General features: G+C 40.4%; 1 protein-coding gene across 8 annotated transcripts in view; it reads left to right on the top strand.

The window, feature by feature from the left end:
• Positions 1-15799, top strand: part of PRTFDC1 (phosphoribosyl transferase domain containing 1) — a 92913-nt gene that overhangs the window by 21142 nt on the left and 55972 nt on the right. Inside the window, exon 4 of one of the 8 annotated variants that reach the window (XM_027121869.1) lies at positions 14421-14699. The exons of the other annotated variants lie outside the window; for them this stretch is intronic. Within the exon in view, the coding sequence (XP_026977670.1) occupies positions 14421-14684 (264 nt within the window). The 3' untranslated portion in view covers positions 14685-14699. Of the gene's footprint in view, positions 1-14420; positions 14700-15799 lie in introns of those variants that run through there. 8 annotated transcript variants of the gene reach the window in all.

The raw sequence follows: 15799 nt of genomic DNA, 5'->3' as shown, positions 1-15799 counted from the left end.
GCTCTAGGCAATTTGACTTGTCTTTGTATTAAACTTCCCGTAAGACATGAAGTGAATTTGCATGAGTGATAACCATCTAGACGAAGATTACTTAGAAATTAGCATTAGGCTAATTCATTGGAGAGCATGGCCTCACATACTCCTGTTCTTTAAATGAATTGAGAGGCACTGGCTGCCTGAATTCCTGAACATTTCAAGTTTTCCTTCCTCCTTCCCTCCGTTCTTTTTTCCTTCCGTCCTTCTTTCTGTCTTTTCACTAGTGTTCATTTAGCATTTGCCAGATGAATTCATTATCTCAGTTAATCCTGAGTGTAACTCTGCCAGGTATCACTCATCTCTTCTTTTATTGATGAAGAAAAAGAGGCTTAGAGAGGTTAATTAACTCACCTAAGGTCACACAGCCAATAAATAGTAGAGATGGCACCAGAGCCCAGACCCATCTGTCTCTCAAGCCTGTGCCCTTTGCAACATATCACATTTCCCACAGTTTATTCTAAGGTTTTCCACAAAATTTTACTGTTTCACGAGTTACTAATAAAGGAGTTGGTTTTTTCCCTAAAATATATGTAAGACAAATATAAAGTTCATATATACAATTATCATCATTATGCAATAATTTGCCTTTAAGAAACGGTGACCTTACTTGAGAAAATCTGGAAGTTGCATGAAGAAAGAACTTATTACATGTATTAAACCCCATATGCCCACAAATGGCTATACTTTGTAGCTTGTCTTATAAGATCAACAAAACTAGTGAAAGTATTCAGTGTTTATTTAACAAAGAATCAAATATCAATTATTTCTCATAAAAATGTTTTTGTCTACGGGGCCTAATTTTTCAGCTGATCTAATAATCCAAAGGTAACACTACATTGCATGAGCACCTATTTGTGTTACACCATTATGTTACACATCTAAAAAATATTTTCTTTTTCTCAATGTAATACATTCAAGTAGGTTAACAACCCAAACAAAGAATTTGATTGTGGTAGTTTTATGGAATAAACAACTTGAAAATCCTCTTGCTACAGACATCTAAAAATGCTAGGTGAATGTAATAACTTTTAAAAAGCCTTTTAAATGCTTATTGGAGCTCACAAGAAGGTAGGGAATATCCAAGGGGCAGGAATGAAGATCTGAGAATCAGCGCATAAGTGTGAACTGGGGGATCCCAGGAGGCAGGGTTGGGAGCTGTTGTCTCAGTAATCTGACTTTAACCCCCATGGAGAGGCAGATGGTAAAGGCTTGGACCCATATAAAATGGGAAGTTAGATGAGACCCTCATGCAAAGCCAGTGCCTTCAAAGGTATATGCCCTTGCTGAAAAAAAATCCATCCTTTAGTAATGGAAGACCGTAACAAACTAGCTTGTCCTTCTTGGCCTGGGCTGGAGTGGGAAAGTGAAATATCCTGTGGGAACTTTTAAACAGGAGTCTGTACCTCATGTGAGTTTGAGGTTTTCGTTTCCTTTACCTGCATCATCTGGGAAATTCCAACCAGAGAATTTAATATTAAAATTGGTCTCAGACCACACTACTCCCAAATTCCCTGGTAGAAGCAAGTGGAAAACCTCTCTGGAGGGAATATCTCAACCTAGGCAGGATTCCACGGATAAGCCTCCCTTAACCTGAGCTCACACACCCAAAGCACAACAGATGCACAGAAACAATCTACCATAGGCCAGATTGGCTGGCAAAGTAAATAACAAAAATAGGTAAACAAGCTATGTGAAAGAGAATATAACATAATTATGCCTAACATGACTAAAGACATAAATTAAAGGATTTAAAGGAAAGATAAGACAACACGAGAAGAAAAAATAAATGAGACCTTTGGGAAGGGAAATTATAGAATGTCTAGCAAGGAAAAAGGTACTAATTGAATGGATAAGAAAGTAACTTGAATGATAAACAGATTGAATGTTGTTATGGGTATGAACTTTGAACTGGAAGATAGATCTGAAAAACTATCTAGAAGGTAGCATGGATAGAGATGGAATATAAGAAAGAGAGGATGGGAGACATGAAAAATTGAGTGAAAAGCTCAAAAATGTGTCACCTAGGAATTCCATATGGAAAGACTAGAGAGAATTGAGGAGAGGCAATTTTTGATAAGATAATGCCGAATCACATTCTAGAGCTGATAGGAGACGTGAATATTCAGATTCAGGAAGCACAGTGACACCACAGGTAGACACATCCTGGTGAAACTGAAAGGCAAAACCCCAGAGTCAAAGAAGGGATTGTAAAAGTAACTGGGGAGAAAAGGAAGATTGCCTTTAAAGGAATTACCACTATCCCGTCAACAGACTTCTCAAAGGCAACAGCAGAAATCAGAAGATGTGGAGTAGTAGTATCATTTTGAGAGAAAATAACTGTTAACTTAGATTTTCATTCCCAGCTGATCTTGAACTCAAGCGTGAGTGCCAGATAAAGACTTCAGTAGTCATGTTCTAGAAGAGTTTCCTGATAACAGATGCTGACTGAAAACATCTCCTAATTTATTTTAGTATATTTAGGGTATATTTTAGTAAAAAGGAAATCGAACCCAAATGAATAAATGTGATGCAAAGAGATTGACAAGCATATAGGTAAATCAACAAACTTTTGATTGGTTCAAATAATTGTTGAAACAATAACACTATAACCCATTTTGGTGGTAAAACAAAGTGGAATTTAAAAAGACCAGAATAATAGCATTCTAAGGTTGTGTATGGTTTAGGAGAAGCATCGAGAGGTTGATGATTTACAAAATTTCAGTTAGGCATGCCTGTTAAAAATTTAAGTGTAACACTGAAAGAATAAGAATACTATGTATATTATGTATAACTTTCCAGCAAATAGAAAGGACGAGAAAGAATAAAGAAAACTCCAAACTTGATTGATTCAATAGTAGACAGAAAACGAGAAACAATTAGGTAATATTGTTATACCCATTTTACAGATGAGGAAACTGAGACCTGAGCTGTTAAGTAATATGTCCAAGGTCAAACAGCTTGTAAGTGGAGGACTAATATTCAAACCCAAGTTCAACTCCAGAGCCCAAGATTGTGACCACTAAAACATACCCTCAATCTAGAGATGTGTTGATGGGTTGAGATGTATTAGGTTAAAAGGAGGGAAATTTCACCAAACATATCAGCATAATTTTTTCCCGAGGTTTATTTTAATATTTACCTTACTAGGTTAAGCCAGCTCCTGTAATTGCTAGAAGAATGACAGCATCCATAAACAGACAATTAACTGCTTATTTTTCTGAAATGTCTTATATTTGATATTAATAAACTATGAAGACATACCCTCCAAAAAAGTGAATAATAAGTATTCACAGCTGGTTTTCTTGTGAATGATGGGAAGCTATGATTTTCTTTTCCTCTTTGCCCCCTACACTATGGAGATTTTCCAAAAGATAAGAACATTCCCTACACCTGCTTTCTCTCTGGATTCACTTAGAGCTGTTGCTCTTGGGAAGCCAGATCCAGCAGAATTTCAAAGGAATCTTGAGCACCAAGCTCCCTACCAACTCTGGAGCGTATAGAGACTTGAAGCAAAAAGAAACAGGCATCATTCAGCTACCAGTTGAGCTCCCCAGTTTAGTGTGTTCTGAGAAAGCTCTGTAAGGGTAGGGGTGGGAAGACTTTTGGAATATCTGTTCTAAGGGGCTTGGGAATAGAGAAACGAGAGGGTTTGAGAGAAGTGGGATGGAGTATTAGTAGGTGTCAGCAAGTTACTTCTCAGCCAGCTTTTTTGTACATGGATGTATTGTTTGCCAAGTGTTTTTCCTTTATTCCCTCTGAAAACGTTGCCTTGATTTAAAGCTTCGTTAATTTATGTACAAGCCCACATGAGGATAAAGTGTATTTCAGGGAGCTATACTCTGATTTCTTTGTTTTCCACCAATTTGGTTAACTAACCTGCGAGCAAAGTAAAGTCTTCATCAAACTTCAAGTCTTTACAAACTGAGACTTTAGGCAAGTTGTTGTTGTCCTGGATCCCTCCCCCATGCTGCTTGCACATGCCCTGCTTGTATTCATTAATAATTCCTGTGTGTTGGCAGCGCCAAGGGAAAGCTTTCTGGAGATAAAATGGAATCCAGAGTGTGGCTGCAGTGGGACTGAAACATTTGCCATGCAGGGCATGTGGGCCCCTGGGGAAGCTGGAACCTTTATTAAAGAGGCTCATTAGAGCAAAGAGTTGGCCACAGACCTATTCCCATGAAGGAAGGGGAAAGCTAAACTACATTTCTTCTCTCTCATTCCCAGAGTTCAGAACAAAGGCTTTAAGTCAGTCCTTTATCATCCATGCTAGTGAGGAATGGGGACCCGTTAGATAAACCAGATCCAGCATCCTGAGTGTTAGTGAGTACTTTTCACTTCACCCTGCAACAGCCTTTCACTGAAAGTTTTCCACATAGTAAGGGGGCCTCGTGTTGAATGCCCCTTTCTTTTGTTTTTTTTTTTCAGTTTATTTAAGCAAAAACAAAAACAAGAACTGTTCACCCATTTCTTCTACCTCTCACCACCCTAGCCCCGCTGCCTCTAATAACCACCTGTCTGTTCTTTGTATCAATGAGGTTTTTTTTTTAGATTCCACACGTAAGTGATCATATAGTATTTATCTTTCTCTGTCTGACTTATTTCACTTAGCATAATGCCCTCAAGGTCCATCCACGTTGTCGCAAATGGCAAGATTTCATTCTTTTTTATGGCTGAATAATATTCCACTGTGTGTGTGTGTATACTATATCTTCTTTATCCATTTATTTATAAATGCACACTTAGGTTGTTTCCATATTGACTATTGTGAATAATGCTGCAGTAAACATGGGGGTGCAGAAATCTTTTCAAATTGGTGTTTTCATTTTCTTCAGATAAATGCCCAGAAGTAGAATTGCTGAATCATAGGGTAGTTCTATTTTTAATTTGTTGGGGAACCTCCATACTGTTTTCCGTAGTGGCTTCATCAATTTACATTCCCACCAACAGTGCACAAGTGTTACCTCTTCTCCACACCCTCACCAACACTTGTTATTTGAAATAGAAAATATGAACAGACCAGTTACTATTAAGAAGATTGAATCAGTAATCAAAATCCTCCCAAAAAACAAAAGTCCAAGATTAGACAGCTTCACTGGTGAATTCCCCTTTTCTTTTGGAGACAGGCAGTCCATCTTTAGCAGAGTCCCATATCAGGCTTGGGGTGAAGAAAAGGACCCCAGTTCGATTCTGTAGAGAGGGACATGTGGAGAAAAGAGGTCCTCAGTTCTTGGGGGTGCTGGATGGGTCTAAGACAGAGAGGATTATATGTGTGTGTATGTGTGTGTGTATCTATAGTATGTTTGTATATGTAATTTGTATATATGTATATACATTTTACATATATATGTGTATATCTTATGTACATATATGTACACGTGCCTTTTTAAGCTAGAAAGGGAGGAAAACTAAAGGAATAGAAAAGTAGAAGAAAATAAAGGAATGAAAGAGGGAAGGTAAGAGAAAAGAAACTCCAAAAGTTACATTTTGTTAAATCTGAGACATCATTGATGGTAAAGAACACCGTTACTTTATGTACTACTAAGAAAGAAAAAGAATGCTATAAATTAAGCCATGACGTGACATGATTGTAAGATGCATCTTGATTTTGGGTATATTAAAATTTAAGGAAAATGTACAACTTGGAATTGATGAATTGGTAGTTCCCCCCTTTTGGGCAGTACCAAGTGTTTCAATCGCTGACATGTGGCAGAAAACATTGTCCTTACCCTTTAGTTATTCTTAAATCTCAGGTCCCATAATATTATTCCAATATTCTTTTGCAAATGGTAGGATATTTCTTTGAGACTACAGATTTTTTCCACCTTAGTATCTAAAATATTTTTAATATCCTCAAAACATTTATGCAGACTTCAAAGGGAGAGTTATTTAGTAAAGAATAAACCGGGGAAGGCCTGGGCGGTTTGATTCAATCCACATAAATCCTTACGCGTCACTGTGACCTCGGGATAGAGATGCTGAAACATCTGTCATGTTTATATGTTTACTGAAACAAAGAGCGTTGACATTACTTGTTTTGTCTTTGACCTTTGGTTCTTAAGATATATTTACTTCTGGCTTTCAGGATGCATGGATGAAGGAACTTGGCATGAAGCAAATATCTAGTTTGATCTTAAAAGAGATCATCTACTGTTGCTCTAGGGAAGTTTACTTTGAGATTTCTAATTCTATCAAGTAAAATATATTAAAAAAGGGCTTCCCTGGTGGTGCAGTGGTTGGGAGTCCACCTGCCGATGCAGGGGACACGGGTTCATGCCCCCGTCCGGGAAGATCCCACATGCCGCGGAGCGGCTGGGCCCGTGAGCCATGGCTGCTGAGCCTGTGCGTCCGGAGCCTGTGCTCCGCAACGGGAGAGGCCACGGCAGTGAGAGGCCCGCGTACCGCAAAAAAAAAAAATATATATATATATATATATATATATATAAGTGAAACCAAACTGTGTAATAAAATGGTAGGGATTATAGCAACATTTTTAGTTATAATTCGTAGTCTTTATTTTGTACATATCTATGCATTTTCTTAGTGTACATTCTTTGTATTCAAATTTAATTTTCTATAGAGATGCTTATTAGGATTTGTCTTTCCTTAGGAAGAGCGAAAACTGAGAGGGCAAATAAGAGTGTAATGCAGAAGCAATGATTAAATTGTAGAGGCAACCGAGCTTTCAGAGAACACTGGGGACAGAGCTGGGCTTAACTCTGTATCTGCTTCAGGCTGGGGTTGGGTCCGGGACAAGAAATCAGACCCAGCCTGGAGGGGGGCGTGCTGGGGAGCGGACTTTGCTGCCAGTGCAAGGTGAAGTCCAGTGCCGCAGGTATAACAGGTAGTAGAAGGATGGGCTGAAGGACCACAGCCTTTAGAGCTCCAAGCATGAGGCTGGTAGTATCCGCCAGCTCATGTCCTACTATTGGTTCTACTATTAATAAAGCTGGGTATTCGCTGAGATATATTATGGCAAACTATTGTTCTAAGTGCTTTATATGTATGAACTCTTTAAACCCTCACAAGACCCCTATGAAGTGGGTGCTCCTAATACCCCCTTTTCACAAGAAAGGACACTGAGGCCAGAGAGGTTAGTTGGAACCCCAAGGACACATGGCCAGGAAGTGGAGGTCTGTCAGACTCCTGAACTAGGGTACCACGGCTGCCTTTGGGGCTGTGGAGGAGGCAAAGGACCCCAGGGCCTAGGAGGTAGACAGGTAGGAGAAGGGAGCACCCCCAATTCCTTAAGAGTGCTGGGCAAGTTTCAAACAGGACAAGCCACAGACCCAGAGTACAGTGGGTGTTGAATCTTGAGAACAAGGCAGAATGCCAAAGCCGGCAGGAGAAACGTATACTGAGTCATGGGGCCTGAGGTCCCAGACGCCTGCTCAGCAGTTCCAAAGAGTTTCAGTCCCCGTCTGAGGTTGGGTTTGTTCCTAGAGATTTGATGAGGTTGAGCCAGTAGGTGAGGTGTGGGCGGGAGTCAAGTGACTTAGCTATTAGAAGAGAAGGCTGCAGCACCTGCCAACGGGGCAGGGCCTGGCCCACCAGAAGGCGTATGTACTAGGAGTATTGATGGCATCACATGCCCCAGGGTTCCAGTTATATTTCATGTCCCTGCCTTGCCCCATATATCAGTCACAGGCATGCTGGACCTATGAAACTCAGGTGTCCTGCCTGTATACAGTAAGAATGCTAAAAATCATTTAAATCCATTTGTACCTGACCATTTCCCAAAAAGATACAACGTGGTGTTTTATTAATTATGTCCAGACAGTGTCTAATTTTTGGCACAAAAATAATTGCTGGCAGCAAAAATCCTTGCCCTTATTTTTAAGTTACGTTATGTTAATCAACATTTTGTTACTGATATAGAATATGAAACCTAGCATCAAGACCATAAAGCCTTGGGGCTTCCCTGGTGGCACAGTGGTTAAGAATCCACCTGCCAATGCAGGGGACATGGGTTCGAGCCCTGGTCCGGGAAAATCCCACATGCCGCAGAGCAACTAAGCCTGTGCGCCACAACTACTGAGCCCATGTGCCACAACTGCTGAACCCATGTGCCACAACTGCTGAACCCATGTGCCACAACTGCTGAAGCCCGCATGCCTAGAGCCCGTGCTCCGCAACAAGAGAAGCCACCGCAATGAGAAGCCCGCGCACCACAACGAAGAGTAGCCCCCACTCGCCGCAACTAGAGAAAGACCTCGCGCAGCAACGAAGACCCAAGGCAGCCAAAAATAAAATAAGTAAAATAAATAAATTTATTTTTAAAAAATTCTTTATGATGGTCATTGTGCTATAACATAGTTTGAATTTAATGTTTTGATTCCATTTTAGGTTATAATATGGGTTACTTTATGGAATGAGTTTGCCATTATTAAACACAAGATGATTAACGACTTAGGTAGTTTCAACACATATTAAAATTCTTGAGATTCATAGCTTTCAAGGACAAGAATGATTTCACTTTCTTTTTGTTAATTTGGCATTCATTTAGAGGATAGTTTTGAAAATACTTCTTTTTTTGTTTGCCTAGCATTATTTTCTCCTGGAGAATAGAAATGGAATTCAAACAGACATTGACAAATGAGAGTCTTCCATGAAAACAGGATGACTCTCAGGGAGGGAAAGGGCACAGCAGTACGTCAAGGGGCCCTGAAACTCACGCCAGAGACAGAAATGACTGGTCAGAAACGCCTCCGGAAGAGACTCAGCAGTCACTCTAGAGCAGTAGTCGTGATGAATCAGCAATGCTTTTGCTACAAATGCTAATCTAATACAGTAGTGGGAAGTATGGGTAGGCATGTGACACTTGGAAGCCAGGAATTACTCCTTCCTTTCTCATGAGCCCCTGCAGAAGTGCCGGCGTGGGCTTAGTGCCCTACTAACCTCTGTGGGTTGTTTTGGTTGTAGAGCCTCTTCTAATTAGGAAAGGCAGCTGGAAGAGATGGCTTCCAGAAGCTGCCCCAATTAGAATTCTGGTAAGGGTGCACGTCTGAAGTTCATCTTGGCCTGTGTTTAAGAAATCTGAGAAGTGAAAATGTACAGTGGTAGCCCTCTTCCTATGAAGATAATTTATTTTAAAAAATTATCTTAATTGAAGTATAGTTGCTGTGCAATATTATACGTTACAGGTGTACAATATAGTGATTCACAATTTTTAAAGGTTATACTCCATTTATCGTTACTGTAAAATATTAGCTGTATTTCCTGTATCGTACAATATATCCTTGTAGCTTTTTAAAAAAATTTATTTGTTTTTGGCTGCATTGGGTCTTCCTTGCTGCGCACGGGCTTTTCTCTAGTTACGGCGATCGGGGGCTACTTTTTGTTGTGGTGCGCGGGCTTCTCATCGCGGTGGCTTCTCTTGTTGCAGAGAACGGGCTCTAGGCGTGTGGGCTTCAGTAGTTGTGTTACACGGGCTTAGTAGTTGTGGCTCGCCGGCTTTAGAGCGCAGGCTCAGTAGTTGTGGCGCACGGGCTTAGTTGCTCCGCGGCGTGTGGGATCTTCCCGGACCAGAGCTCGAACCCGTGTCCCCTGCATTGGCAGGCAGATTCTTACCCATTGCACCACCAGGGAAGTCCTATCCTTGTAGCTTATTTTATACCTAGTAGTTTGTACCTCTACATCTCCTACCCCTATATTGCCCCTCCTCCTGAAGATAATTTCTTAAAGATGAAAATAGAATTTTCCCCTTATTCCACTGCTTTCTGAGCCCAAGTCACTCAGGAAGATATTAATTATGCCTCTATTGTTCAGTTCTTTAAATCACTTCTAACTGTTGTTGAATTGTAGGCAGGGAAATAATTAACTATGGAAGAAACATAGCCTGGCTTTATTTCTTTATTTGAAGCAAAATCCACTCACTTTTAATGCAGATCAGTTTGGACCAGCAAAAAAGGATAATTTTTTCTGATGTTTTAAAGGTAGTGTTCTTGTAAGAATTAGAATTGTTAGTCATTTTAGATGATTAATGAGTATGTTTTAATTTGAAAACCAATATGTAATTCAGTTTGTTTCTTTTATTGGATAAATTTAAACATATTTCAAAAGGATGGGTTAATGCAGACTTTTTCGGGGATAATGGTTTTTCTGTCAGCAGTATTGTTAAGCTCATCTCTCCATACAGAACACATATACTAGAATAAATTATCCCTAATATTAGTTGTACAAATTCTTAAATTAAGATCTCTTCCTACTATAATAGTACTGTAATAGCACTATGCCTGGGTTTTTTTGAAAGTTGAGTTAGATTTATCCAAACTAATAATATTGAATAATTGACTACAGTGTAAAAGTACTATTTTCAGTGCTTTACAAATATTAATGCATTAATGCCAGCCACCGCCTGCTGAGTTAGGTATAATTATCCCCATTTTACATTTGAAGAACACGTGCCACAGAGAGTTTGAGAAACTGTCCCAAGATCACGGAGCTGGTAGAGAACGGGGCTGAGATGCAAAACTAGGCAGCCTGCTCAGCAGCATGGAGGCTGGACCATGTCTCTTGCTGCTCCCAGAAGAACCCCGTCACTACAGATCACTGTGGCAAGGACCTCATTTCTCTGAGCTTTCTTGTCTCCTTTTGTAAAATGACAAGGTCAGCTTTCGAGATCGGTAGGGTTCCTGACAGATTTGAATTTATAGAATCTTTAAAATCCTGGGATGTCTGCATTAAAATGACAGATTGACCACACGTATTCGATTTACATTCTCCCCTGAAATGACAGTAATATATTTTATATACACTATATATAAAACCTCACGTGGCACACTGAACAGGAGACAAGATAATAGTGCCAGGGATAATGGACCTAATGGCACGGGGTGAACAGGCCCCAAATGCCTGCAGGAATGACACGAAGAGCCTAGAGAGACTTAGGGCTCCAAAGGTGTCAGTGCAGCAGACAGTGGGCTCATATCTGAACAGACCATTTGGACTTCCTGGTTGCACTACCCCAACTCCATAGTTTGAAGTCATGTGACTGCTCTCTTCCCCTTCCAACCCACCCTCATCTGCCTCTTCCACTGTTGCAGAAAATTGAGGATTAAATTTTCAGAAAAAATGAACCAAAAGGTGTCAAACGTGTGGACATCAAGTAAAGCAGAGGCCTGGGGGAATTCAGCTAAAATTTCTATATAAGATTTTGGGACCATCACTCCCTTCCTTGGCAGTCAGGCGTATTACTACTCCCACCCCCATCTAGTAAATCCATCTGTCGTCCCTCTCTGCCCCCAATGGACGCATAACTCCTTACAAAGGACTTTTCGTGTGTCTCACTTTTAAATACACTTTTAAAAACAAACAAGCAAAACGGTCTCTAACATGAAAGAGAAAAACTACACAACACGAAACAAAATAAAAGCAAAAAATATATAAAGGGAACTCCAAGAAAATAGAAGTAAAGCAGGGAATAGAAGAAAATTTCAAAATATTATGTTTAATAATATTGAACATAGGTCAAAAATGAGATATTGTATTTCCAAAGCAAGAACAAGACTCTGGAACAGAAAAAGAGAAGACAAATAAAAGGGGAAGAAAAATTCTTGGAAGTCAAAACTATTTGCACGGTAGCAGATACTCTTGTTTGCCTGTTGAGAAACCATTCCTACCCCGACCATAACTTCTCCACCTCCCACTGCAGAGGCTGCTGATGCCGGCATCTCTCTTTCCTAGCCTCCCTTGCACTTAAGAAGTGGGCATTTGACACAGTAAAAGGAAGCCCACTGTGAGTCTTCTCAGAGGGAATAGTTTGTTTCCCTAATGAAAGGCAAACCGTGGGAGGAAACTCTCTCTCTTCAGCAAGGTGGGATTTTGTCACTGAGTGACTCATGGAACTGTAGCGGTCTTCTCGGGACCACAAGAAGAAGTGTAAGGACTCACCTAATTACTGAGGATGGCGGGAAGGAAAGAGGGAGAGGGCCTGCGTCCTCAGTGGCGCCACTGAGCCAAGGAGCTAACTCGGATCTCTAGGGCAATGGAAAGACAGGACGATACGGCAATTGGGCCATAAGAGGGAAGGTCTAAAGTTTAGGTGGAGGAGGCAGCCTTGTCAGGAAGTGGGAGATGATGCTTTTGGGGGTTCTTTGAGCACAAGATTGCCATAGGCTAGTCATTCAACAAATAATTATACTATGGGTCAAGCCCTGTTCTAGGTACTAGGGAGACAGGTGTGAACAAAACAAATTTCTTGCCATTCTGCAGCTAACATTCTAGGTAAAACAGACAGGAAATTTAAAATAAGACAAAAACAAGAAAATATGAAATGTGTCAAGTAGTGAAAAATAGGGGAAAATAAAGCTGAATCAGAGAGATAGGGTGAGCTAAAGAGGGTCATGGGAGGAGTAGTCAGGGAAGGTGGACTTTAATTGAGGGTCATTTGAAGCAGAGACTGGAAAAAAACAGAGAACAAACCATATGGATAAGGGAGGTAAGCCCCCAGCAAAGGAACAGCAAGTGTAATAACTCTTAGGTGAGAATGTGCTTGGCACCTTTGGAGAAAAGCAAAGGGGGCCAGAGAAGTGTAAGTGAGGGGAGATTGACAGGACATGAAGTCAAAGAAGTAACAACTAGAATCACACGATCTGACTTACATTTTAAAGGTTAAGTCTGTCTGTTGTGTTGAGAATAGAAAGAATGGGGTAAAGGTAGAAGCAGGGAGACATTTGGAAGGCCATTACAGTAATTTGAAAGATAATAATAGCTTGAATCAGGCTGGTTTCAGAAAACGGGGGGAGAAGTGTTTGGATTCTGTATACGTCTTAGAGTAAAGCCAAAACCATCGGCCAAATTTGCTGCTGTGATGGATTTGATGTTGCGTTTCAAGAGCAACTCCCAGGTTTTGGGCCTGAGCAACAGAAAGGACTGAGCTGCCATTTGCCTAAAATGAAGAAGAGTATGAAAAGAGGAGATTTGCAAAGGAAACCAGGAGTTTGGTTTCAAGCTATTTTTCTTCTTGCTCATTTGAGACGAACAGCAGCTGGATATGCCAGTCTGGAGTTCAGAGAAAAGGTTGAGGATGAAGAGGTCAATGTATAGGAGGAATTTAAAGCCATGATAAAGGATGAGGTCACCCAGGGAGTAGGTGGAGAAGAGATCCAAGGACTGAGCCCCGGGACATCCTAATATTTAGAAACTAGGAGGGCAAGAAGAAACTAGCACAGGATTTGGAGGAGAAGCAGCCAGGGAGTCATGTCCTGGAAGCCGAGTGGAGGTGGGGCTGATCAAAAATGCAGCTGATCGATGAGTAAAAAGATTGAAAATTCACCTCCAGATTTAGCAAGATGGAACTTGTTATTGGCCTTGACAAGAGCCCAAGTGTCTTAAGGAACAAAGAGAGAAGGACAGATTCAGCAAATGATGCTGTCAGCAATAGCAGCTAACCTAGACAACCAGTCATCAGAAGTGGGGTACAACATTGGAAATGACTCCTTGCCTAGGAGATGTGTGCAATTCTAACATTGCCTTCGGGGAAATAGAAGCCAAATGTTGGACAGGGTCATTAAAAGGAAAATAATGGTAAATAGTAATGGTTTTACCTTTGAGTTGAGTAGTAATTCTCTCCGAAGCTCTTATTTATTTGGAAGCATGGCTTAGGAAGCTAGAAGACCCATTTCCCTGTCCAGATGTCAGAGGTCTTTGAAAAAGGCAAGCGTAATAAAGAAGAATGTGGAAACCATAAGCATAAACTTTAGAATAAAGATGCATCTGATGCAAATTCCAGTATCAAAGTTACTAAACCTTTCTGAATCTGAGTATTCTCATCTCAGGCTGTTCACGCCTATCTCATGAGAGGACTTTATGAGCAATAAATTAGATAGCCTGTAGAAGACCCCTAGTACAGATTCATGCAAATTGATGATCAATAAATAACAGCTATGATTTATTATTATTATCATTATTATTATTATTATATCCTAGTTAGGGTCTGAGGTAGAGGCCACTTGCTTTGATGTGGAGAAGATGAAGCATTTGTTGACCTGAACCTAGTTGGAGAAGGAGTTGGCTGTGCCTGCAGTTTCAATAAAATTCTTTGAAAGGCATTTCTTATGGCCCAGACCTTGTAAGAAACAGAACAGGGGGCTTCCCTGGTGGCGCAGTGGTTGAGAGTCCGCCTGCCAATGCAGGGGATGCGGGTTCGTGCCCCAGTTTGGGAAGATCCCACATGCCGCGGAGCGGCTGGGCCCGTGAGCCATGGCCGCTGAGCCTGCGCGTCCGGAGCCTGTGCTCCGCGGCGGGAGAGGCCACAACAGTGAGAGGCCCGCATACCGCAAAAAAAAAAAAAAAAAAGAAACAGAACAGGGCTGAAGGCCATATTTTCTCGATACATTCCAAAACAAATTTCACTGACTTCTCTTAAACTCTCCTCTTTAAACCAGATCATAGCATGTGTTGAGGTTAAGATAATACCACACCCGTGGGATGCTGAGGGCAGAAACCTTGAGCAGGAGAGAACACCTTGCTGCCTAAGGATGTTGCCAGGCCAAGAAGTACATCTTCGTGAAGCACTCGATGGCTGTAAACCTTCCTTCTATGTTTTCCTCTCACCCTTATGCATTTTTACTTTAGAGCACTGTGTACACATGGGTGTTGGTTCTGTTCTCACTGGTTCACAAAATAGAAAGCAGATAGCAAATGCCTAAGAAATAATTCTGTGGAAGTACATTATGACTTGCTTTCTATTTTCACAGTAACTCAGACCAAACTGGAATCTTTACAGTAGAAAGTGTCACATTCCTCACACTTGAGTAAAATATTTAGAAATTTAGCAGATGGGTTCTATGTCCTAAAACAATGTTTACTTGTAGCTATTATTGACTTCATTTTCTTATTTAAATATGTAATTTTGAGTCCTGGCTCTACGATTTGTTTTTTCTAACTGACTTGACTCTGAAACTTTATGGCATTGAAACACTTGAGCCAAGAGGTTCGTAGGGCTGTGTTGGTCTTGGATTTTGTTTTTGTATTACAGCTCATGGTCATTTAATTTATCAACATAAAAAAATTCAAACAAACGGATATTCCCAGAAGTCAAGTAATTTCCCCAGAGGGAAAATAAAGTGCCATTAATTCCTGAAGTTTAAAATCTTCTAACTCTCTTCAATAATAACCATGGAAATCCTACTTCTTCACATGTGACCCAAAGAAAGATTTGTTTGTGCATCTTGAATGCACAGCTGCTTTGTATGTTTCCTGACCTTCACTTACATGCATTCTGGTCCCTATATGAGAGGCAAATAGATTCTAAAAATCTCTTTAAAATCACTGCCCGAGTGACCTTTACCCTTAGGAGCATTGACTATAATCTGAATGAAAATACATTCTAATAGGGGCATTGGAAATCATTTAAGTTAACTCAAAAGGGTCATTTCTGGCTGAAATGACACAAGTTTATTATAATTAAAAATTGCATTAAGCATCTCACAAACCTAACATACACATGAAGTTATTTAATGGGTCAGGCTTAAAGGAACTTTAAGATTGCTTGATGTTATTGCCTGACAGCTTTACACTCCCCTCTCTTTGCTAACCTAACTGTGAACTAACGAGAGGAAGACAATTACAAGGTTATCTCTTTTTCAGCATAGCGTTCCTCTACTGGGTGACTCTGCCTTGGAAACTGGGCAGCCCTAGAAAAGATAGTGTTTTCTCCATAAAGTAGCTGAAATTTCAATGGCAAATCGTATTAGAACCATTCAAGAGGCCATACTTGAAATCCTTCCTTTTTTTTTTTTTTTTTTTTTTTTTTTTTTTTTTT

This window comes from Aethalodelphis obliquidens, unplaced genomic scaffold, assembly GCF_003676395.1.
Source record: "Aethalodelphis obliquidens isolate GAN/ISIS:26980383/991018 unplaced genomic scaffold, ASM367639v1 scaffold23, whole genome shotgun sequence".
NCBI lineage: Eukaryota > Metazoa > Chordata > Mammalia > Artiodactyla > Delphinidae > Aethalodelphis > Aethalodelphis obliquidens.
Note: the sequence above shows the minus strand (reverse complement) of the source record. Positions and strands in the feature narration are given on the sequence as shown.